Source organism: Oryzias latipes, chromosome 17, assembly GCF_053564925.1.
Source record: "Oryzias latipes strain Hd-rR chromosome 17, Olatipes_Hd-rR_3.1".
In the NCBI taxonomy this organism is placed as follows: domain Eukaryota; kingdom Metazoa; phylum Chordata; class Actinopteri; order Beloniformes; family Adrianichthyidae; genus Oryzias; species Oryzias latipes.
The window spans coordinates 16,450,174-16,469,474 of NC_136253.1; the positions used below are offsets into that span (position 1 = coordinate 16,450,174).

The 19,301-nt window shown below is 33.4% G+C and overlaps 1 protein-coding gene across 9 annotated transcripts in view; it reads right to left on the minus strand.

The window, feature by feature from the left end:
- The window catches only part of LOC101156281 (M1-specific T cell receptor alpha chain), a 47,148-nt gene extending 28,583 nt beyond the window's left edge, over positions 1 to 18,565 (minus strand). The window contains exon 1 of one of the 9 annotated variants that reach the window (XM_078934639.1): positions 18,463 to 18,565. In XM_078934639.1, coding sequence (XP_078790765.1) covers positions 18,463 to 18,541 — 79 coding nt within the window. In that variant the 5' untranslated portion in view covers positions 18,542 to 18,565. Of the gene's footprint in view, positions 1 to 2,407; positions 2,522 to 5,236; positions 5,359 to 11,078; positions 11,287 to 11,628; positions 11,893 to 13,407; positions 13,633 to 14,354; positions 14,625 to 15,636; positions 15,760 to 17,197; positions 17,467 to 18,462 lie in introns of those variants that run through there. The other 8 variants (XM_078934659.1, XM_078934655.1, XM_078934638.1 and 5 more) reach the window with 8 other exon arrangements.
- Positions 18,566 to 19,301: the final 736 nt, after the last annotated feature.

Below are 19,301 nucleotides of genomic sequence, written 5' to 3' on the forward strand. Positions count from 1 at the left end.
AACTTACTGGTTTCAATAGTTGTTCTGATTCCACGTCCAAAAATCGTCTTAAATCCACCACCATCAGTCACACAACAAGAACGTCCTCAACAAAAACTGCAGCCCAGTCCGTTAAGAAATACACTCTACATGGAAAAGTTAACTTTTTCATTGCATTTATTTTATTCTTTTGTTTTGTTAAAGTTTAAATAAAATTGGATTAATGATTTTGTTTTTTTCACAGCTCTTGGATTTGAAAACATTGAAATTCCAATAAATGTATGTTTTTTTTAATCAAACACAGTTATTTCTGCAGATAAACATTTTTTTTATCTAAAAATTGTTAATAACATTTTTAATCCAAGTTGTGTTAAAGATGATCAGAAATATAAGGACTCACCTTCTGCAACAATTAATCTGATTCCTCGTCCAAATATGATCCTATTCTGATTTCCAGACACACAAAGTTAAACTCCAAAGCACAAATTGAACTAGAACCTAATGAAGATGGATTTCCCTTAAGAAAGTATTGATTATGTTTTTAAACTCAACTCAGTTCAATTCCACATTTTCCTGTAATTTATTATTCTATTTCACTGTTTTACATCAATTTTAGGCTGAAAATGTGTTTGAATAGGTTTTACACTTTGTTTGTTTTTTCAGATTTTTTTTAGGCTGAGTTCATCTTTTGCATAAGCGTAACAATAGAACTTTAGGTTATTTGTATCATTTTGAATTTAAACTCACTGGTTTGAATGGTCACACTGGTTCCAGGTCCAAAGATGATCTTTTGAGCAGCATTAGTCACACAACAGGAGTCTTAGTGACACAAACTCAGCACAACCTTCTCTGCTTTTAACCAACAATGAAATGCAGTTTTAGACTAAGAAAACCTCTATTACACCTAATAATAAATTATGTTAAAAAAGCATGTTTTAAAACCACTTAAAGTCTAACTTTAATTTAACACTAACTTTTTGTTAGTTTTTTTTGGTGGGGGGGTTAAGGATGGAAAAACATATCTCACTGGTTTGGACTGTTAATCTGGTTCCAGGTCCAAACATTGTCAAATTCATTCTGACAATCAGAATTTGAAACTAAACTGCAATCAGCCTGAAATGATCTTTCTGTTACAAAATGTAGATTCTTGTGACTTTCAATTCAGATTACTATTTATTTGAATGATTTTCAAATGGTTTTGAAAGCGGCCATAATTATCCTATCACAAAAAAGCTTTTAGTTAAACGTGAAAAAATTATATCTTCTTTTGATGTTTTGGCGCAGGAGTTTAAACTTAAAACACATCAGAAACATAATGTGAACGATAGAATTATGAACTCACTGGTTTGAACGATTAATCTGGTTCCAGAGCCAAAGAAAAGCTTTTGTCGTGCTCCAGTATTCACACAACACGAGTCTTAGTGACACAAACTCAGCACAACTTTCTCTGCTTTTTACCAACTCTGGAATTCAGTTTTAGACTAAGAAAACCTCTATTGCACTTAATAATAAATTATATTAAAAAAGCATGTTTTAAGATCACTTAAAGTCAAAAAGGTATTAGAAATGATAGAAGCTATTAAACATTGAAGAATGCTATGTGTCAAAAATATTTGGTCAATTCAGTTATTTTAATAGTTTTTAGTTCAAATTGTTCTTTTCATCATTTCTATCATTTCTTTTCTGGGGGAGAAAACACCCAAACAATGATTGAAATAAACATCTGAACTCACTGCTTTCAATGGATAAAGTGGTTCCACGTCCAAAAATGATCGCTTTAGCAGATAAAAACCAGACACACAAAATGAATTATTATGACAGAAACACAACACTGGAAACTTTTCACCCTGTTAAAATTCTACATATTAAAACCATTTATGTTTCATTTCATGAGAACTTACTGGTTTCTATGATCAGTCTGGTTCCAAGTCCAAAGATGATCTTATTTAAAGCATTCACACAACAGGAAACTCAGCAGCACAAACTGAACAACTCTTCACGTTTCTCATTCAGTTGATCACATAAACAAAAATTCACTTTTCCTTTACGAACAATCTTTTATAAAATCCGTTAAAATAACTGAATTTAAGGTGAATTTTATTTTTGTTTTTTAATATCCATATCCAGTCTTTGATTTTAATCAAATTCAAAACAAACTCATGTAATTCAGTTTTAGATTTAGAAAACATCAAATAACAATTAATCAATTATTTCACTGAAAATACATTTTTAAATCACAAGAATTGCCATAGATATCATACATGAGAGAAACATTCAAACATTAAGTGGCCCCATGGGTCTTAAATATTTGGTCAATTCAGTTATTTTAATAGTTTTTAGTTCAAATTGTTCCTTTCATCATTTCTCTCATTTCTTTTCTGGGGGAGAAAACACCAAAACAATGATAGAAATAAACATCTGAACTCACTGCTTTCAATGGATAAACTGATTCCACGTCCAAAGATCATCTTGTTTCCAGCATTCACACAACAGGAAACTCAACAACATAAACTGAATATCAAACTGATCAGCGATCAATCAAAATGTGATCATTTCCTTTTATCCTAATGACTATATACCTGTATGTCTGTTTTTATGCAGATGATAACACTTTAAGCAACATTGCCTCTTTGAAAAGCATCATTTCCAAAAACATCTTTCCTTTGGTTTGTTAATGTTTCTGCAGAAAACGTTGATTCTGATCTGAACTCACTGCTTTCAACGGCTAAAGTGGTTCCAGGTCCAAAAATGATCGCTTCAGCAGATCCAAATCCAGACACACAAAATTAATTATTATGACAGAAATTAATTTAATAACTTGTTTTAAAAGTCAAAACATATAAAGAAAACCTTCTTAACTCACTGCTTTCAATGGATAATCTGGTTCCAGGTCCAAAGATGATCCTGTTGGAAGTACCAACATTCACACAACACAAACACTCATAGCACAAACCAAAGAACTAATTCTCACCTAGAAATTGTTTCCTAAACACCATAAACAATCACTTTCACACCAAAACATCTCAAACAAAGAAAGGGCTGATGTACTTAAATGAAATCTGGATGATTTTGATATTTATCTGGGCTTTAAAGTTGAACATCACTATGAATCTGATCCATCCAGATTCTTCATCTCATTTATCTGGAATCATCCTAAACTCCTCATGCATTCAATAATCAATAGATAAACTTACTGCGTTCAACTGTTAATACGGTTCCAGATCCAAAGAACATCTTATATCCTCCTCCAGCATTCACACAGCATGAAGCCTCTAAGCACAAACTCACATGTCTACAAACTGTAGATCTCCTCTTTGTTGAATGTGTTTTTAAAACTGTTGAGTATTACGGTTATATACTGATTGTTTCTTTGTGTTTTTTTATTTGATTTTTGGTGGGGGGGTTAAAGATGGAAAAACATATCTCACTGGTTTGGACTGTTAATCTGGTTCCAGGTCCAAACATTGTCAAACTCATTCTGACAATCAGAATTTGAAACTAAACTGCAATCAGCCTGAAATGATCTTTATGTTATAAAGTGTAGATTATTTTGAGTTTCATTTCATATTTAAGAGGATTTTTAAGCAGTTGTGATGGCGGTCATAATTATCCTTTCACAATAAAAGCTTATAGTTAAACATGAAAAACCTATTTACTCTTTTGATGTTTTGGCGCAGGTGTTTAAACTTAAAACACATCAGAAACATAATGTGAACGATAGAATTATGAACTCACTGGTTTGAACGATTAATCTGGTTCCAGAGCCAAAGAAGAGCTTTTCTCGTGCTCCAGTATTCACACAACATGAAGCCTCAAAGCACAAACTTACATCTCTACATTTGTAGATATTTTCTTATTTTGCAAGTGTTCTTAAAACTGCTGGTTATTCTAAAATTTAATTTGTCCATTTTGTGTAATTAAAAGCTGTTAATATGAACTTTTAAAGACAAAGACAATTGTATCCATTCGAACTGATAATCTGGATCCAGATCCAAAGAGAATCTCAAAAGTTCTTAAGAACTTCCAAAGCTTAAGACTTTTAAAGAAACTCAACAACCACGAAACAAAACAGCAGATGTTTTACAGTTGATTCTGGTCACAGTCAGTGTATTCAGTTTAAGAACGCTTGTTTATGATTACGTTAGGAGTTACATTTTTCTGTCTGAAAGCCAAAAAAGTTAAGAAGTATAAATCTTATTAGATTTTTTCAATCATTTTCAAGGACCAAACAACTTGTCTATAACATGAAGCAAAAAAATTCTTCGCACAAATGGGAAATTTTCAATTAATTTAAATTAATAGTCTGCTTCAAAACTTAATCTTTTTTTAGTTTATTTTCACACTAACAGCATTTTTCCTCCTTTTTCAATAATAATTTATTAATATATTGACACCTTTGAACTATTTTAAAACCATTTAAACATTTTTTAATTTTTTTTGATTGAAGGTTTGTGCAAAACATTAATATAAGGAATATGTTTTTTAAGTTTGATTTTATTTGAATCCAACGTTTTAATCTTAACATTTGTAAAATTTCTGAGTTGGAGAATAGAGTGTTCTAAAAATGAGTAAAGTTAAAAAAATAGTTTGGATCTGCTTCTGAACTTACTGGTTTGAACGGTTAAACTGGTTCCAGCACCAAAAATCATCTTCAATCCATTTCCAGTAGACACACAATGCACAGCTTCTCAACACAAACATTAAAAGTACTGATTGTAGAATATTATGCTCTATCTTTTGCTCTATCTTTTATAAAAGTTCTTTTATAAAATCTTTTTTATAATAGACTTTTTGACTTTTTTAAGTTACTAACTTAAACATAAAAATCTTTTTTTTAACCATTTGAAAACTATACTTAATAAATGTCTGAACTTACTGGTTTCAATAGTTGTTCTGATTCCACGTCCAAAAATCATCTTATATCCACCAACACCAGTCACACAACAAGAACGTCCTCAACAAAAACTGCAGCCCAATCCATTAAAAAAAGGATTAAAAATTTATATATATATTTTTTTGTAATTAAAGATTTGTGGTTTAATTTAAAAAAAACAGCTTCTACATTAGCGTAATAATAATTTTAGTTCAATAAAGTGTCACAGTGTCTGTATCGATAACTGACTTTTAAAGTTCTTCTATTATCAGACACGGTTGTGTTTTTCCTCATACCTTACATCTATCAACGGATGTCTTCCGTCTTCGTCAGAGTTGTCAATAATAATTATAGTTAATTGTATCGTTTTGAATCTGAACTCACTGGTTTGAATGGTCACGCTGGTTCCAGAGCCAAAGATGATCATTTGAGCAGCATAGGGCACACAACACGAGTCTTAGTGACACAAACTCAGCACAACCTTCTCTGCTTTTAAGTTACTCTGGAATTCAGTTTTGACCAAGAAAACCTCAATTTCAGCCAATAATAAATTATGTTAAATCCACACATTTTTAAATCAAGGTATTAGAAATGATTGAAGCTATTAAACATTGAAGAGTGCTATGTGTCAAAAATATTTGGTCAATTCAGTTATTTTAATAGTTTTTAGTTCAAATTGTTCCTTTCATCATTTCTCTTATTTCCTTTCTGGGGGAGAAAACACCCAAACAATGATAGAAATAAACATCTGAACTCACTGCTTTCAATGGATAAACTGATTCCACGTCCAAAGATCATCCTGTTTCCAGTATTCACACAACAGGAAACTCAACAACATAAACTGAATATCAAACTGATCAGCGATCAATCAAAATGTGATCATTTCCTTTTATCCTAATGACTATATTTCTGTATGTCTGTTTTTATGCAGATGATAACACTTTAAGCAACATTGCCTCTTTGAAAAGCATCATTTCCAAAAACATCTTTCCTTTGGTTTGTTAATGTTTCTGCAGAAAACGTTGATTCTGATCTGAACTCACTGCTTTCAACGCCTAAAGTGGTTCCACGTCCAAAAATGATTGTTTTACATGGTTTTACATACATCTGCATGACACAAACGCAACAACAATTGACCCATAAACGCAACCTTAAACCTAACCCAAAAGGGGAAGCCTAAAGTTTGACAACCTGTCACAAAGACTAAAGATTAACAAAGACTAACCATTAATGTTTTGAAATGTAAATATGGATTCATTTCATGAAAACTTACTGGTTTCTATGATCAGTCTGGTTCCCCGTCCAAAGACAATCTTATTTGCAACATTCACACAACAGGAAACTCAGCAACACAAACTGAACAACTCTTGCCCTAGACAATCACAAAGACATGCAGCTTCAGAAATCTACTTTTCCTTTACAAACACCTTTTCTTTTTAAATCAAGTGAAAAATTTGTGATTTTATGGTAAATGTATGGTGTGTTTTTCCAATATTTCTGCCAGAATCAATATGTGAACCACTTTTAATTTTGAGTAAGACAGTTAAACAAAGGTTAGTCAAACTTTTTTTTGTTTTTTTAAGCAAAGAAACTCATCTGAACTCACTGCTTTCAATTGATAATCTGGTTCCAGGTCCAAAGGTGATCCTGCCTGCATTACCAGTCACACAACACACAGACTCACAACACAAACCAAAGAACTCAGGAACCGATTCTCACTGTTTTCTAGTAACCTAAGCAACCTAACCTAACCTTTTACACCAACCAAAACAAGTAATTATTCCTGATTTATTTTAATTGAAATCCCAGTGTTTCTGACATTTATTTATGCTTTTGAGTTGACCGTCATCATCTGGAATCATCATAAATTTGATCTTGGCTTACAGGTTTCAATGGTTAAACTGGTTTCAGATCCAGAAATTGTTTTTATCTTAAGTCCAGTACACAAACACAAACTGACCCTCCGTCCAACTCACAACTTTATAAAACAATTCAAGACTTTTAAAAACTGAACTCACATCAACATTTTAACGCACAAACTAGAGTTTAAACAATTAACTTAAACACAAACAGTTTGGGATTCTCTCTGCTGACTGACTACTGATGCTTTTTGTAAAGCAAAAGTGATTTGTTTTCTTTACTTTTTTGAAATGGAATCATCATAAAGTCGTCATGTAATCAATAATCAAACTTACTGTGTTCAACAGTTAATCTGGTTCCAGACCCAAAGAAGATCCTATTTCCTCCTCCAGTATTCACACAGCATGAAGCCTCTATGCACAAACTCATCTCCACAAACAGTAGATCTCGTCTCATTGTAAAAATGTTAAACATTCAACAGTTTGTTCTTTCAGTATTTTTTCTTAAAAAAAGCTCTTTTTTTTAGATTTTGAAGACACTGGTTTGGACTGTTAATCAGTTATCAACAATTTTTTTTTTTCAAACAAGTGAAAAAAATGTCATTTTATGGTAAATGTGTTATTTTATATTTCTGCCTAAATCCTTATGTCAATCGCTTTTAAATTTTAGTCAGAAATAAACTTATAACAAATCTTTTTTTATTATTTATTAAAAATCACTCACTGCTTTCAATTGATAATCTGGTTCCAGATCCAAAGACCAGCTTGTTTGTTCCAAACTGATTCACACAATGTAAAAGTCCAACACACAAACTCAGAGACCACAACCTTATACACAACCAGGGTTGGGATTCTGTCTGCTAACTCTGATTAATGATGTTTTTGTGAAGCAAAAGTTATTTTTCTTTACTTTTTTAAACTGATTAAACTCTTCATGTAATCAAAAATCAATAATCAAACTTACTGTGTTCAACAGTTAATCTGGTTCCAGACCCAAAGAAGATCTTATTTCCTCCTGCAGCATTCACACAGCATGACGCCTCTAAGCACAAACTCTCATCTCTACAAACTGTAGATCTCCTCTTATTGTAAAACTGTTAAACATTAAAACAGTTTGTTTTCTCTGTTATTTTTTTTTAAATAAATCCTTTTGGAAATTTTGAAGAGCATCTTACTGGTTTGAACCCTTAATCTGGCACCAGGTGCAAACATTGGGAAACTAAATCTTTGAATCAATGGTTGAAACCCAATTCCAATAACCTGATATTATCTTTCTGTTAAAAAATATAAATTATTATGAGTTTCAATCCAGATTACGGTACTATTTTTTTTGAATGATTTTCAAATGGTTGTGATCACATTCATATCTAACTTTTCACAATAAAAGCTTACAGTTAAACATGAACAAAAAATATTTTTTATTGTTTTAGCACAGAAGTTTAAACTTAAAGATGTATCAGAAACATAACTGGAATGATGAAAGTATGAACTCACTGGTTTGAACGGCTAATCTGGTTCCAGATCCAAAGAAGATCTTATATGCTCCTCCAGTATTCACACAGCATGACGCCTCTAAGCACAAACTCTCATCTCTAAAAACTATAGATCTGTTCTGAAAACTGCTGAATATTCTGCAGTTTGTTTTCTCAGTTTTGTTTTATTTAAAGATGTTTATAGGAACTTTAAAAAAAGAAAAAACATTCTGTTTAGAACAAGTATTACGATCCAAAGGGGATCTAGAAAGTCCTGCAGAAGTTCCTCATCTTGACAAAGTCAGTGAACACAAAAGCAGCATCGGGTGTTTAACAGTGGATTCTCATTTCATTTAGGGAATTCAGTTGTTTATGATGACTTTAAGATTCTTAATTTCTCCTCAACACAAACACTAAAAGTTCTTGTTATTTTTTGAATCAAGGTTATATTTAGAAAAACTGAACAAAATCTAAAGCCAAATTGTTAAGATAGACTTTTCGAAGTTACTGACTTGAACAGAAATCTTCTATAGTTGTACTTTTTTCTCCATTTAAAAACTATACATGATAAATGTCTGAACTTACTGGTTTCAATAGTTGTTCTGATTCCACGTCCAAAAATCCTCTTATATCCACCACCATCAGTCACACAACAAGAACGTCCTCAACAAAAAACTGCAGCCCAGTCATGAAAGAGACGACTACACACACTCCTGATTGCTTTCATTATATTCTATTGAAAAATAATAAAAATTAATTCAGATTAATTCATTCGATCTTTTTTCTGCTGATGATTTTAAAAATATTTAAATTCTAAAAATAAATTCACGCTTTTTCTAAAAAACAATAAGTTAATTCTGCAGATAAACATTGCTGTTACCTACCAAACCGAACAAATTTGTATTTTACTTACTAAAATATTTATCTTCTAAAAAATATTTACTCCACAAATTTTTTCAACCATCAAAATAGTCAATATTATAAAGAAATAAACGTGTTTTTTCCAGATAATTTAAAATTCCTGTTTCAGTCAATTAAATAAATAAATATGCAAAATCTGTAGTTAAACCATTTTTAAATCTAACACTTTGTTTTCAGAATTCCCACAGATTTAAAACACAAACCTGCTGCACCTGCTTCACTTTCAAATCCACTTTTCCTATTTTAATAAGGTTTTGACATAATTTTAGTTTTGTGTTTAGATTCAAGAGGATTTTCCTCTAAAACATAAAATGTTTACAGTTTGTATTTTTCAGATGATAAGGAACCAAGTTCATCTTTTGCATAAGCGTAACAATAGAACTTTAGGTTATTTGTATCATTTTGAATCTAAACTCACTGGTTTGAATGGTCACACTGGTTCCAGGTCCAAAGATGATCTTTTGAGCAGCATTAGTCACACAACAGGAGTCTTAGTGACACAAACTCAGCACAACCTTCTCTGCTTTTAACCAACACTGGAATTCAGTTTTATACTAAGAAAATCTCAATTTCACCCAATAATAACGTATTAAATCAACGTGTTTTTAAAATCACTTAAAGTCAAAAAGTTATTAGAAATAATAGAACATCTGTCTGAATATTTACACTTATTTTTGATCACTTTTAAGATCAAACCATTCCCGTCAGCCTTTTATATCTTTGGGAGATTAGAATAAACTGAAACATCAAAACTCACTGCTTTCAATCAATAATCTGGTTCCAGATCCAAAGATGATCTTGTTGGCACCACCAAGAGACACACAACACACAGACTCACAACACAAACCCAAGAAACCAAGAAACGACTCTCAGCAAGGAGAACGGCTGCTTTTACACCAAAACTACCAAAACAAAATCATTATTCTGATTTGTTTTAGATCAAATCCAAAACCAACACAACAGAGAGACGAAAGGCAAACAACAAAGCCAAAGAAAGGAACCTAAAGTTTTACCCCCTATTGCAAATACATATTAGAACCATTAATTATGGATTCATTTCATGAGAACTTACTGGTTTCTATGATCAGTCTGGTTCCATGTCCAAAGATTATCTTGTTTGCAGCATTCACACAACAGGAAACTCAGCAACACAAACTAAACAACCATGTTTTCTCATTAAGTCAATCGCATAAAGACACAGAGTTTCAAAAATCCCCTTTTCATTTACCAACAACCTTTTGAAAGATCAGTTTAAAGAATTGGGACATTTAAGTAAATTTGTTTTTTCTCAATGAATCAAGATTTAAACCGTCTTTGATTTTAGTCAAACACAAAAAATACTTCTTTTAAAAGTTGAAAAACAAACAACAACAAAAATAAACATATAAACTCACTGCTTTCAATGGAAACTCTGATTCCAGATCCAAAGATGATCTTATATCCAGAACCAGTAGTCACACAACAGGAAACTCAGCAGCAAAAACCAAGAAAACGAACTGATCAGCCATCAATCTAAACAGAAAGATTTCCTGATGGTTTGATCCCAAAAATTATATTTCTTTGTCATGAAGGAATTTTACTTCTGTTTTTATGCAGATGATAAAACGCTAGATTGTGATCTGAACTCACTGCTTTCAACGGCTAAAGTGGTTCCAGGTCCAAAAATAGTCGCTTTAGCAGATCCAAAACCAGACACACAACATGCGTCTGCATGGCACAAACACAACAACAACAGAGCCACAAACTGAACAACTTTTTCCTCATTTCATTTTGTGAAGACAATCACAAAATGGCCTGGAGCTTCAAAAATCATCATTACATTTACAAACAGCCTTTTCTAAGATTGGTTTACGTAATTAGGATTTTATGATTATTCTTTTTGTCAATGCATTTGGCTAAACCAATATTCAAACAGTATTGGAGTCAAACTCAGATCAAACGTCTTAAAAATAAAGTAAAACTGTCAGAACTCACTGCTTTCAATCGATAATCTGGTTCCAGGTCCAAAGATCATCTTGTCTGAAGCTCCATAACCAGACACACAACCCACCGCTCTGCTACAATAACAGCTGCTCCTGACCTTCACTCAGCAGAACTTTATGGACCCAAATTGTTCTTTTTGATCAACATTTTAATGAAGTCAAACTTTGATCAGAACCTGGGATTTTGACGTTTTAACTCTGCTTTTGATCTAGGGATCAAAACCATCATCAATGTAAAAGTGAGGTTTTATTAGACATTATTTCAAAAGCCTTTTTCCTGATCTGTTGTCTGAGTTTAATGCCTGAAAATGAAAAATTGTTTAGAACTTTGTTTTTTTATTATTATTTCATATTAAATCTATTTGAACTGTTTTTCCAGAATCAGCCTTCAGGCTGCAAAAAAACTAATAAACTTTTATTTAATTAAAAATAATTAAAAAATATAAAAAACATTATGAAAAGATCCATGATAGTGTGGAATAAATATTAATATTACTAAGAAAATTAAAGCAGTTTTGTGGATGAGTTGCAGCAGAACTTACTGGTCTGAACGGTTAATCTGGTTCCTGATCCAAAGAAGATCTTGTCAGTGCCAGCATTCACACAACATGAAGCTCCAGGACACAAACCCAGCAATTCACTTCCAAACGCTTTACAACCTGGTTCCATGTTTTATCACATGAAAATCCAGCTTTTGTAAACTTATTGCAGATATGAGGGCACAAAAAGACCAACATTATAATGATTGCAGCTAATAAAGCTAAATCAACATCAATAAAATGTTATTTTAGCAAAGACTGAACTTCTTAAATTGCTCATCAATTTCATCTTAAATATAATAATTTTTCAAAACATTAAAATAATCAATCTGTTTTTATGTAAAAAATGTGTGTTTTATAAAGATAATTATAATTTTTTTCTACTTTCAATGGTCAGTCTGATTCAGAGTCCAAAAAACACAATTTGAAGCTTAGCAAAACCAACAAACGCACAAAGCATTATTTTTTACATTTACACACCAATAAATCTTCTCATTGGACACTAGAATTTAATATTCCCTGTAAATTCAATTTAAAATGTGTGTTTAAAGAGTAAACTATTAGCTTTAGTTCAGTTTATTCAGGTTTTATTGTACTTTTTAAAAAAAAACATTTGCCTTCAATTTACTAAAATTTAAAATACAGATTTTCTATAAGCCTTTGGTTTTTTATTTCACTAGATAAAGTTTAAACTTATGGGTAAAACTTGGGTATTTTTTCAGTTTTCATCAATCCTTTTCTGTTTCATTCTGACAATTCTTCATAGTCCAACACAGAACCGACTTATGGACGGTTTAAAAAAGAGCAGAACTTACTGGTTTCTATAAAAACTCTGACTCCAGGTCCAAAAATGAGCTTCTCTGCAGCACCAACATTCACACAGCATGAAGCTCCACAGCACAAACTCCAGAAGAGCTGGATGAGAGTCCAGAAGCTCCAGACAATACAAACATTTCTATAAAACCCAAATTCTTTCAATATACTTTCATGTTTTCCATCAATCCATTTTCTAAACTTGCCTCCTACTCAACTAATGAAGAATGAAGGTGAGGTAACTCAATGACAGTTCACCTGTCCATCACAGCGCCATTTTCATTAATTCAATCCTGATTACTCAAAAACAACTTGATTTATTTCAGAACTTACTGGTTTCTACGGTAACCCTGGTTCCAGATCCAAAAATGAGCTTGTTGACACCGGTATTCACACAGCAAGAAGCTTCACAACAAAAACTCCAGAGGAGATAAACCAGAGTCCAGAAGCTCCAGAAAAAACATATTTTCCAGAAAAATAAACATTAAAGTAAACAGTTTCAATGAAAACTAAAATTCTTCCAAATAACTTTTGTGTTTATAACTTTGTCACAATTCACTTAGAACTTACTGGTTTCTATGGTTAATCTGGTTCCAGATCCAAACAGCAGCCTGCCTGTGGACCCACCAACATTCACACAACATGAAACCCCTCTACACAAAGTCAACACAAAGCACCGAAGCAGACTTCAGTCTGTATCCAAAGGCTTCTGCTGAACTCTTCCAATATTTCTAATTTATGAGTGAGATCAGATTAGACTGACCCGTCGGCAGAACACAGACCTTTTCATCTGCATGGAAACGCAAACCAAAGCGTCTTCAGTCACTGGCTTTATCTACCTGACAGAAGAGAGACCAAGTGTCGACAAAACAAACCAAGCTCGTTTCGGACCAGGTGATGTCTCTGAACAGATCAACATCAGAAAACCAAGAATTCCCCAAAAACAAGGCCGTTCATGTCAGAACTCACTGGTTTCGACGGTTAATCGGGTTCCAGGTCCAAACAGCATCCGACTCACTCCACCACTATTCACACAACACAATGCTCTATGACACAAACCATGTTGTCTCACGCAGTCCCTCTGTAACTAGTGGGTCAACATCCATAATACTTTTGTTTATAGAGATGCAGTCCTCTGGATGGCTCCTTATTTTCCAAACTCTTTTCTGTCTGCTCTGCACAGAAAACCTCAGAGCATTTTTGATGAGTCTTAAGAGTCGATCATCAGGGAGGAGAAGAAATCGTGTTTCTAATGACTGGTCTTCCTTTAATGCATCATCTGCATCATCTACATTAATATAACAAAAAGAATGAATGTAAGTATTTAATGGGTTTAGTAGTTAAACTGATTTCACCTCAAAAATCACCAAATTTAAACTCCACCAATGCAAATCTAACCAAATTTGATGAACTCATAGACTGAGCCACTCTCTTGATACATAATCTGACTGTCCTTTAACATATTCAGTCATTTAAAAAAGATGTTTTTTTTAATACTAAACTTTTATCTTCTTCTCATCAAACAACTATTAAATTCAGAACTCACTGGGTTCAATGGTTAAACTGGTTCCAGGTCCAAACACCATCCTCCTTGCACTGCCAGTATTCACACAACACAACACTCCATGACGCAAACCCATCAACGCAAACGTGCTGTGCGCGTAACCTTCAAAAGACTCTTCACTTAAACGCATCTTTATCTGAGGGTTTTCTCTCTTTCTACTCATATTTGATGTCGAGTTTGGGTCCCAAAAACTTCACTGAAAGAATTGTCCCCCAAAAAGTTTACTTTCTCTGTACCAAAGAAACCCACTTGCTGATTTTGAATTTTTGTTTGTGCTTCAGAAATCTCATACTTTGATCAGAAAAATATGTTTTAAAATGTATGTAGATTAACAATAGTCAGAAGAACTTACTGAGTTCAATGGTTAGTCTGGTTCCAGCTCCAAACACCAGTTTGTTTGGGGTGGTAACAGACACACAATATGAATCTTCAGCACACAAACTCTTCATCAGTCAGTTAAAGTCCGATCAAGGACAATAATCAGACTCAATGATCTGTTTGGTTTCTCATTAAAATGCAAAGATCTGTTCCTTAAAGCTCATATTTCTGCATTTGTGTTCTTCTTTGCATGAAATAAAAATAACTTTTTTGTCAACTTTAAACTTGTAATTGGCACCTAATATGTTTTTATCGTTTCAAGTAGGTGAAATTATTGTAACATAAAACTTGTATTTTACTCAGAAACATTTTTAAAGGTAGTTTGTAAACTCTACTAGTCTAATTTTCTTATTTTTTTAACTTATTTACAGTTTGTTTAAAAAAAAACCTTAAGGTAAATGTTTTTTTTTACATTTGCCATTAATATAAGCAAGATTTTGTTTTTAAAAAATGACTTTTTGAATCAACACAACTTTATACATTTGAATCAGTTTTTAGCATTTTCAGTTATGTTATTTAAAAAAAAAACATTTCATTTAAAATTCCTCTTTTGACTATAATAAGATTCTTGGTTCTGTGACTTACGGGTTTGTACCGTCACTCTGGTTCCAGGTCCAAAGAAGATCTTGTACTGATTACTACCAGTCACACAACATTCAGCTCCTTCACAAAAACCTCTGCAGGTTTTCTGCCTCAGAGTTTTGGATCAGTCCTCACCTTTTCATCACAGTCAAAACATTTTAACAGGATTTTCAATTGTTGTTCCTGGATCAGATCTTTCAAGCTGTAGCTGGTTCTCATCCAGCAGACAGAATCAGCGTTCATCCAACTGATGAGCCAGAACCGACTCAGAACCAAACACAAGTTGGAAAAGAACAGTGCTGCCACTGAAGAGGATTTTGTATCGACACCAGAACCACATGACCCACGGAGAGCAGCTTCAGCACACGAAGCTGACACGACTGAAACATGGACCAGAACAATCTGAACCGAGTCTGCTCAGGACTTAAATAGTTCTAAACAGAATCAAAAAAACCCATTTACTTCCAACACAAGAGAGACATGACACCAGAACCACATCAAACTGGAGAAGTCCAATCCAGATCACTGAATTCTACAGTCATTCTGGTTCCGGGTCCAAAGAGGATCATGGACAGGTTCGTTCTGCTTTTACTTGCTGCAGTCATTTCCATTTAAGGAAATATTTTAAGAAGGAAAAAAACATCAAGAAAAACTGAAAGTGTTTGAGAACTCACTGGGTTCTACGGATAATCTGGTTCCAGATCCAAAGATCATCTTTCTTGCACCCGTGTTCACACAACACAACACTCCATGACATAAACCGGGTTTGACTCTAGTTCAGCTTCTTTCTTTTTCACAGTCTGACAAGTTAAACTGAATTCATGCCTCAAACATGTACGATTCTTACAGTTAAACCTTTTTTCTAGTTAGTTATGTTTTCCTTTCGTATTTAAATCAGAACTTACTGGATTCTACAGTCAGTCTGGTTCCAGATCCAAAGAAGACCTTTTGTCCCACATTCACACACCGTCACACTGTGTGACAAAAACTCTTTTCCGGTTTATTTCACACAAAAGCAGAACTACGGAGGTTTTACAACTTTAAAATGTAGTAAATAACGATCTCTATAATAATTTTGGTGTGAATTTAAAATAATTGACTAAAATATAGCATAAATTACAGTTCTTTTGTTGCACTGAGTTTAGAATATCCTATTAGTTCACAATAATATATTTTTATGTCAACAACAACATATCAAACTAACGAAGCTCAAACTCTATCAGTCGTTTTAGTTGATGTTAAGTATTTAGTAAATAGTAACCAAAAATCTTATAAAGCTGACTTCAGACAAAACCTGATTTGAATATTTATGACATTTAGCTTTGAGAGAATATTTGTCCAGCTCTTTTTTATTTGTTTTTCAGAGTAATTTTTGAAAAATACTCACTGCTTTCAACAGTTAAACGGGTTCCAGATCCAAAAATGGTCTTCTTCGTGTTCGTGTACACACACCATGGAGGCTCATTACAAAAACTATTGAGTTTACAGAACTCTCCATAAATATATATAAGAAAGATATTCAACTAAATGTTTAAAAGGAAAATGTTTTAGCCTCTTTGGTTAAACTCTATCCATTTAGAGAATTTTAGATCCTCTTTTTTTTGTAGAGATCAATTCTAAAAACACTTACGATTTTGAACAATCAGTCTGACTCCAGCTCCAAAGAAGACCTTTTGTCCCGCAGTCACACACAGATACACTCCGTGACACAAACTCAACCCCAAAAAATGAACCTCTGTCTGTGTCCGTTTATTTGAACAAGCAGAACGTTCAATCGTTTAAAATTACTTTATGATTTTGGAAATAACATTTTCATGTTATTTGAATGGAACGTTTCTCTAAGGTTACATGAAAAACATTTAAGAAAATAAAAGAAGATTTCTGATTTGGAATCTCATCTTTGATACGCATCAGAACTTACTGGGTTCAACCGTTAGTCTGGTTCCAGGTCCAAAACGAATGTTGTAATCTCTAGAATTCACACATCAACAAGCTTCATGACACAAATTCTTCATCTGTTCAGCAAACTACATTGATGGAATAAATCAGTTTTATGCTTCTTCTTTATTTAGCCTTTCAATGGACATTTTTATTGTTCCTACTTTTTGTCTTTAATGAAAACTTTCAGTACATTTGGTTTGTTAATTCTGATCCGTCCTAAACTTTCCTTCACTTTTCACCGTATCATTTCTCATTTTTAACTATTTAACTAATGATGCGGGTATGGACACTCACCCATATGAACAGTTAGTTTGGTTCCAGATCCAAAATTGATCCGGTTGTAATCTCCAGAATTCACACATCAGGAAGCTTCATGACAAAAACTGTCAGCTTTCTGCTCAAAGCAGAGATCAGCTCCATGATCAGAACTCCAAATGGAGTCCATTTATTGACCAGAACTCACCAGGTTCTGTCTGTGCAAGACCGTCCTGCAAGCTGACCTGAGCCCAGAAGGACTTTCTTCAGAACTCACATCATCCAGAAACTGCAGCAGCTCCACAAACATAACCTTTTTGGGTCCAACTGGAGCTTCACAGGTCCAGAGGAGAAAAACCGAAGCATAACTTGAGCCTTAGACCTGCACTAACCAAAGAGGTCTTTCAGAACCACATCTGACCAGATCCAGCAAAGATCTAACAGGTCTGTTTCTTTTACAAAGTTCAGTTTATCCACAAAGATTTCTGCAACACAAAAGCAAGACGACTGACGCACAAACCAGAGCCAAAAAAATATATAAAAAACAGGAGGACAATCTAAACTTGTTTTACCAAAACAGATGTTTTTTTTCTCCAACATCAATGATTCTGGACTTCATGAATCACACAAATCCTTTCCTCCCCCCTTTTTCTCACCCGTCTGCACCGTCAGCCGGGTTCCTCCACCAAACACCACTTTATCCAGTCCACCAGTCCCACTGTGCCTCACACCTGAACTAAAACCCCTGCAGCCTCCTGAGCTGCTGCCTCTTCATGATTCGTCTGAGGTGAAGCTTCTCAGGCTGAACTTGTTTAAAAAAAAGCCAATCTCCATCATTTTTAAACACTTGAGCCTTTAAAGATTCAACAATCTCAGATTTTCTTTGAAAAGAAAAAAAAATCCAAAGATCTGCATGTAATCTGATTACTTTTGTTGACGCTTTTCAAAAATAAAATCTCTTTGATCCAAATGTTTTTAGTCTCACCTGAAAGGACGATGAGTCGTGTGCCCCCCCCGAAGTGAACTTTCTCATTGTTGCCTGTCACACTGTGACTGACGGCTGGACTAAAACTACACGACTGTGAGTCTGCACTGTTCAGTCTTCAGTCAAAGGGAAGGTTGTCTTCAGGATCACGGATGACACGTTTTTAATGATCATTTGAAATCCTATTAAGTCTTTAACATCAAACATTTCAATATAAAACTTTAGTTTTAGATCATAAAAAATAAACCTAAAATGATTCCAGATTATATGACATGAAATCAAAGCAGTTGAGAAAAACTCTTTATGTCCATTTTCTGACCTGCAGACACGATGAGCCTGGAGCCGCCGCCAAAGATCTGGCGTTCTGTAGTTGCAGTCACACAACCACTAACAGCCATACATGAACCTCACACTCCTACAGACTCTGAACAGAGTTTGTTTTCTGATCATTTCTTTGAGGATTTCTTAAATAGTTTTTTTTAAATCCCTCCAATGTGACGAATTAAGAAAAATCTCACCAGCTTCAATTCTCAGTTTGGATCCGCCGCCAAAATACACTTGATCAAGACCCTGATCCTTCACACCGCAACAAAGACCATCACAAAAACTATGACAAACTCAAACGACGACAACATTGAACTACAACAAACTTTTACTAAGATAACAAACTGTGACATAAATCAATTTAAGTCAAATGTTCACACAAACTCGAAAAACTTGTGCAGTTTCCTACTTTCTTCTCTCTAAGATGATAAATGTAAAGTAAAAAGGCCAAATGTTGTCTTCAATAACTGAATAGTAAAACCAAATTCTGTCAATTTTTGGTGATATTTGTCATATTTAATTTAGGGAGTTTCTAGAATACAAAAATGAATAATTGAATAAAAAACGGATTTTCCTATGACTGAAAAATAATTTTTCCTTACCGCCTGCTTCCACTCTGACTGTGGTTCCTGAGCTGAAATACAGTTGGTCTGTTTTTGTATTCACACCGAGACTCACAGGGTGACAAAAAGTGCACTGGGTTAATAGTTTCATTGTTATCAAATTTCCCCAGAAATTTGTTTTTTTTTACAATATTGGCATTTATATATATATATATATATATATATATATATATATATATATATATATATATATATATATATATATATATAT